A 7,102-nucleotide genomic window follows, 5' to 3' on the forward strand; every position below is an offset into this window, starting at 1 on the left:
TGACCACAATATGGCTAGGCTTCAGCACAGCTACATCATGGCTAAGCTTCCAAATCTTATTGAGTGGAAGCCGGAGACTAAAGCCTCCACCTCCAAAATTTGAAGGTTAGCCAAGGAAACCCAATCATTCAACCACATGCAGACCTTTTAGACACCATAACTGTTGCAGGGGACTGGGATACCACCAAGTAGGTTTTCCATATAAAACTCATCCTAGCACAAGTATCCAGAAACAAATAGTTCTAGTTATATAACCATCGTCTCTGTCAGATTATCTCTGATGATCAAAGAGTTGGGAAAACAATGCATATATGTAAGCATTTAGCGATGAAATTAAATTCTCATTCACCATGCATCATATAAAAATGGTCTCTCAATATACTACTGCCACATCACTTGTGTGGTGTAAACTCTGAAAATCTTCCAATATTATTATACACAGACACAGGCTAGAAAAGACAGTTCATTTCAGTTCCTCAGATCACAATGCAGCATCAGCCAACATGTTCGACATGAGTCAGAGATGTCACCATGCCATTATACCTCATGATAATATGTCTACTCAGAAGTTTAGGAAAACATTTTAACGGAGTCCTGAGCCACTGAAGCAGAGGACTTCCAGACAACAGGTTAAAACATTAAAGCCAAAGGCTAAAAGATAACAGAGCCTATTTGAAATGCAGATTGTGAAGTTAAATCTGTGAGGACCAGTTTGCAGCACTCCCAACTCTTGGTATGCTACTTTCCTTCTTGGTCTCTTCATCAACTTTGAAAGTCGCACCACAAACCTGGCCTGAACTGTCAACCCTTGGCATTGCCTTCAACGCATTCAGAGGGTGCTCATAACTCCTCAAGCCTCCAGAGGATGTGAAGAAGCATCCTAACAAGAATCAACAGAAAATCAGAATGAAGCTACAAGAAAAATCTGCAGTTGCAGAAAAACTTGTAACAAAATATATTTATGGGATTTCTGTCAACGTTGTACTTCAAGAGCTCACTGTCAAAGTGAGAAAGCAAATCATCATCAACGAGTTTCTTCCTTTGGGAGTGATTCCAACTTCTCAAAACACTGATGTCAGAGTGGTTCATGTTGGTGAACACTCAATAAATCATTATATACCTTTGGGAAATGGTGCGAAAGACTTCCCACAGCCTTTTTTAACGACCTCCGCATCATCCGAGAAAACAAGATTGCCATCAGAATCAGTTCCCCAGAAGAAAGGAACATTCCCATCAGCATCCTGAGTTCAGGAAAATAATCAAAACCCAAAAGTGAGGAACCTAGCCCCAATCCGTATAATAATACACAAACAGAGGATTATAAACTGAAAAACAAAATTAGTGGTTAAGGATTTACTCACAGAGGCAACGAAGGTGAGTTTTGAAGAGCAGTCATAGAGGATAAATGCAAACTTCCCATTGAGATCTTTCACAACCTGATCCGCAGGATAAGGCCCTCTGTCCCTGAGAGTTCTGTAAGCTTCTATCACAATGATGACTTCATTCGCAGTCTTGTTTAATCCATATTGTTGCTTCAGAAGAGCAATGTTCTCGATATGTCCTTGGAACAAGCAGAATATATCGTCCACCACAGAAAATAATCTGGCAGAGGAAAGAGAAGGGGTGAGATTGAAATTTGTTGACAAGTTCTAGTAATGTTTTCGATTTATCGGACAGAGGTCGTTTCTCAACTATAGAAATTCTTAATCTGTAGTAAGATTTTTTCCCCCAATAAAAAGAATTATAGAAAGAGATGCAATCGAACTGGGGCAAAACAGCTTACAGTTTGCAGATCATTCGTGTATGGAATCAGTATATCAATGTATTACTGTAGGAAGTGTATATGGATACTACTAATAACAAACTACGACTAGTAATACAGAAATGGACTAATTATATCTGGTAGAGATCGATCAAGTAAAAACAGAATAAGCATACTGGATTTTGCACTGATCTTTTTTTGATACTTGATTTTGCATCGATCAAACATGAAAAATACAGGTATCATAATTTGGGATGTAATTTTTTTGGTAGGGAGACAATGAGATCTAAAAGAAAGAATCTCTAATGCCAAGTTTTCTTATTAGGCATGGTTTGATCATCCAAACCCAAACCAAAAGACATTCCAAACCACATAATTTATGCAAAGAATGTACACAAGAACAAAATTTCTGAGATGGGTCCTCTCATTTGTTCACAGACTAAATAATCAAAATGGAACTAGATTTTACTCTTACCCACTTGATCTCTATAGATAATCAGCACCACAGAACACATGGAACAGCAAAGAAAACAAAGAACAAATCATCCGAGCCAAAAAATATATAATCAAAAACCAAATTTATGAAATTAAATTTATGGATCTGGAGTTACCTTGGGAGGAGAGGGTTCTGTCTGTCGGTGGTGTACACAAGGGAACCTGCAGTCCCCAGATTAATGGCGACGGAACCCGGATTAACAGAGGAGAAGTAATCGACCAAAACTCCATCCTTCAACGCAGAAACCGATTCAGAATGGGGGCTCTTCAGGCCCTCTGGGCACTTCGCAACCGATTTGTCGAACACCGCCAGCATCCTCTCGCTCGAGTCTTCTTTGTAAAGCGGATAGAAAGTAAGCTCTCCAACTATATAATATTGGGTACGATTATTTCAGCCTTCAGGAGCGATTCGAGTGAAAGTCCATAGAATCGGAAATTGAGACATTAAAATTCTAACTTCACCCTTGTTTCATAGACAATATTACATAGTGCCACTGAACTGTTGGCAGATTGGGAGCTAAAGACACGTGTAGGGTTTGCAATGCGTCGAGCGTGTGATCGCCGATTGAATGTTGGGGTTCATACGTGTGAGTAAGCTAAGGATGACAATTTGACTGAATTGCAATGGGCATTTTGGGAAATTAACTTCAAAGCATATATTTCTGTGCAGCCGTACAGGCAAGGTTTGACCAACAACAAATCACAAAGCTTATCCACCGGGTAATTATTAACATTGATGACGAGTAAACTCGGTGACTCGGTGTAGTGAATGACTCTGTCAAAGTATCCGCTTTGAGTAAACGTGTACGGTTTGATTTCCACTTTTTCAGTTTCCACCACGGGCGGTGAACAAACTGAGTAAAGCGTGCAATCGCTGTATGACACTGTCCATCTAAAGCCACTGTGCGATGAGTTAAACACCACATTGCGAGACGCGTGTTGCACGGTGATTATATGCTTACGCTGTATCCTAGTATGGCTACTGGATCTGGAGAGTTCCGCGGGCCCACACCCAAGATTTTGGATGATGTGTCCCCTCGTCGGAAGTACGTGTTGTACTCGCGTGGGAACGGGATCAGCTCCTCACACTTGGGCGCGTCACATGCACATCCACCGTATCCACCGTGCATTAGAAACATTTTCCGTAAAAAATTACTTACAAGTTAAATTTCGATAAAATTTCATTTTGTTTGGAAGGTTAAACAAAACAAATACAAATATAGAATAGTTACAAATACGGGTAGGATATGCGTGTTAGGCGCGTGTATGGCGCCCTACGTGAGGAGCAGATCTGGTCTCGCTCGCGTGCTTGAGTGTAAGTCGCTCCCGGTGGCGGCACCTACCATTTTCACAAGGATAGAATCATAGATGGAAGGTGGCACGTGATGAAGGATCCGAGTCAGAATTCAGAGGACAGAGATTTAATTTTTTTTTTTTGATAGTAAATATAAGGGTTTCAGAACAGCTATTTCGTCATATTTATATTTAACTAATAATAAATTTATACGCTGTAATATAAAAAATAGATGCTCATTGGGCTGTCTCTTTTTATATTTTTTTTTTATGTTTTAAAAATAAGAAATATAAAATTCAATTCTCATGTAAGATCAGGCGTGCATTTTTTTTTTATTTTATTTTCATCTTTTACCATGCTTCATTCTATATTGATTTTTCATTTTGGCAAATGCTAGTATGTGGGAATGTTCTTCAATCCATACCTGATTTTTCCAATGTGCAGTATTTTGTAGTGTGAGTAGAATTTTTTTATGATGGAATCATTTAGTAATTTGTCTAAAAAATATTTTCATATATTAAATGAGTTGACTAAAAGTAACAAAAATATTTTAAAATCTTCAAAATACAAATATAAGAAAAAAAGCTTAATACATTAATCATATTGACTCAACAAAAATGATAAATGCCATTTTATAATTGTCTTATCTTAAAACAAAAAGTAAAAAATAAAAATAATTAAAAAACAAAAGGCACCTCTATAAAATGTTGAAAGCATATAAAACCATGCGCGAAATTGGGCTTTGTCATTTGACTCATTTCTAAGTAGGAATGGTTAGGCACCCGGGAAAAAAAGTTTATTAATGCTTAAAGTGTGATTTGAACCAAGCCAATTAACGATGAACTGTAAACTCTTAACATCATTATAAACCACTAAGTCATCTCACCTCTTGCAGTATTCATTGAAATAAAATTATTTTTATTCATTTTTGTATTCAACCAAGCAAATAATACATATTTATGATTAACAATTTCAACTAAAAATTAAAAGAAATAATATTTAAAATTAGTATTATATAAATAAATAGAATAAATAATCTATTAAATCCAAATTTACATCAAAAGGTGGGGTTTGGATCTACTCTTCATAGAGCGCACCTCACAACCCCATCCCATCATGTATCGAGAACATCTCCTGTCCTTTGTGCTGTTATTCATGGGGAGATGTTCTTAATACACGGTGGGATGGGACTGTGAGATCTGTGTGAGGTACACTCTATGAGGAGCAGATCCCCATTCCAAAAGATTATTTTAATCCCAAGAATTTATTTAAATAAAATATTAACAATAGAATAATTATCTTAGTACATAAAATTTATAAGTTGGTGCATGATATATATCTTACAATTTATATATGTTTTTATAATTATTACTTAATATTTTAATTTGTATTAAATAGCACTATATTTATCATTTACAAAAGCAATAAAAAATTGTTTATAAAATATTCAAGAATATAATATTAAATTGAATCTATCAAATCCACTAATTTACATTCATATGAAAAAAATGATTTTTAGTTTCAAAATATTTGTACAAGTTCAAATTTTAATAATGAAATAATTATTTTTGTAATTAAAAATTATGAATTTGCATAATATATCTTAGAAAATTTAATAGATTTGATATATTTTGAATAAAAATTATATATTTTTATAGATTGTTAAATGATAGTTTAATTTATATCTGAGAAATTAATATTTGGTTAACCTTTTTTGTTAATGTTAAAAGGTAAAAATAAAATAATAGAAAATAATTGATATAATAATTAGGGTAAATATAATAGGTTCATATGTTCTATGTATTGGACTCTTAATTAATGTATTGTTTGATATCCATATCCGAATCCAAGTTGTTTGATATGATACTCGACACCGATGCTTTAATCCTTGGTTCAATATCAAGTGTATAAAAAATGTTCTTCAAATTTCATTATCAACCAATAACATTCTACAAGAACCAAACTTAGATAGAACCATTCCATATAAAAGAGTAAACAAGATAATATATAAGTCCAAAAATAAATAAAACGAAGTGAATGAATGGGTAAATAAATAAGCTTGACTGTTGATAGCTCATAATTAAGGCAATCCTTATGTAGCACTGCAACTGTTACATGGAGTCTGAACTCCGAATTAGACCTGTTTATTATGAGCCGAGTTCAGCTCCAGGTTTATTTGTTAAATTTTGAACAGGGTTAGTCTGCATTAACCTGTCATGTGGGAAAAATCCTACTAACAGCCCAGGCTGTCAAACTTAGCCAAACTTTTTCCAATCCTCAAGCTTTGATGAAGTTCCATATCACAATTTGTAGAGACAAAACACAGAAAGTGAACGCTGCAATGAAATAGTTCTTCAAAAAGGGATTAAATAGAAAGGTATTACGTTTTGATATGCAAAGAGTATTAAAAAGCAATTTTAAGATAACTATCAAAATATGCTTTTATATGCATGGATGAAGTAAGTCACTAGCTGGTCCCTTCTTCATTTGCTGGTTCATCTTGTTCTAGGTTAAAGAACTCTAACACTGTTATTTGTCGGAGTTCCGACTAGATTGAAACAAGGTTCAAAGTATCGACATGTATCGGCCCGTATCAGCCAATACGTATTGTTTTGGGACCCCTCCGATATGCTCTTACACTGGGTGTATCGGGGGTTTGACCGGTTCAGGGGGTGGAGGAGCCTTAAATCGCCCCCCCTAAACCGGTTGTGAAAAAAAAAATGCATCAAAAGCTGTATTGATTCGCTCAATACACCCATATCGGAATATTGAGCATAGCGATAGTTTGAACCTTGCATTGAAATAATCTGCCGTCAACCATGAATGACCACGACATTGCTCTATGTTCAGACTCGGCTAATTTCTTGAGTCCAAAGAAGAGAGTTTGAGTGATGGGAATTTCTTCATGTATATATGCTGACTTCTTCTTCATGGTTTGCCGAGCTGACCAGAGTGTCGAGCTGCCTATTAGGTGACGAGTTGACCAGAAGGCCGATTTGCCTGAAGGCGAGCTAGATTAATTGTTGAGCTTTGTAGTTCTTAAGACCTGCGAGGAACCACTATCAGAGGACCCGGAGTGGCTAACCTGACGAAATCACTCCAATGCTTAAGTCAGTACTCTCATAATAGACTGTGAGCTAAAAATCACAAAAGTATGAGAGCTAGAATATGCTTACTTGCCACCTCCATGCCATTGGGGTTGGTGCCTTTATATAAGCATTATTTGGCGTGGGCTTCACGCACCATATCCAAGATTTCTGAAAAATTGTCTAAGTGGTCTGAGATTCCCTGAGGCAACCACCATGCACGTTGACCACCCTCCGGATCGTTTGGCACGTGGGCCAACTTCTAAGGATCGTGGGAGTGTTTGGATATGCATGCCAAATTTGTCACCGAGCACATCTCACAGGTTGCTAGCGCCTGTGCCAGGTTGCTAGTTCGCGCCTGGGCCAGATCGCCAGGTCGGCGCCTGTGCCAGGCCGCCAGCTCGCACCTAGGCCAAGCCACCAGGTCGGACACCACCAACTTGGCTAAGACAAGTTGTTGCCTAA

The 7,102-nt window shown here is 36.8% G+C and overlaps 1 protein-coding gene across 1 annotated transcript; it reads right to left on the reverse strand.

Moving 5' to 3' along the window:
• Positions 1–320: 320 nt before the first annotated feature.
• LOC148848036 (stem-specific protein TSJT1-like) lies at positions 321–2,621 on the reverse strand. The gene is made up of 4 exons (XM_088950851.1): positions 2,374–2,621; positions 1,362–1,602; positions 1,121–1,241; positions 321–880 (listed from the first exon to the last, which is right to left on the reverse strand). Exons 1-4 carry the CDS (start codon positions 2,571–2,573, stop codon positions 693–695), a joined length of 750 nt encoding a protein of 249 aa, XP_088806977.1. The 5' UTR covers positions 2,574–2,621; the 3' UTR covers positions 321–692.
• Between the last annotated feature and the right edge of the window lie 4,481 nt (positions 2,622–7,102).

Source organism: Nelumbo lutea, chromosome 6 (genome assembly GCF_056320005.1).
Source record: "Nelumbo lutea isolate HS-2025 chromosome 6, American lotus-T2T, whole genome shotgun sequence".
Classification (NCBI taxonomy): Eukaryota; Viridiplantae; Streptophyta; class Magnoliopsida; order Proteales; family Nelumbonaceae; genus Nelumbo; species Nelumbo lutea.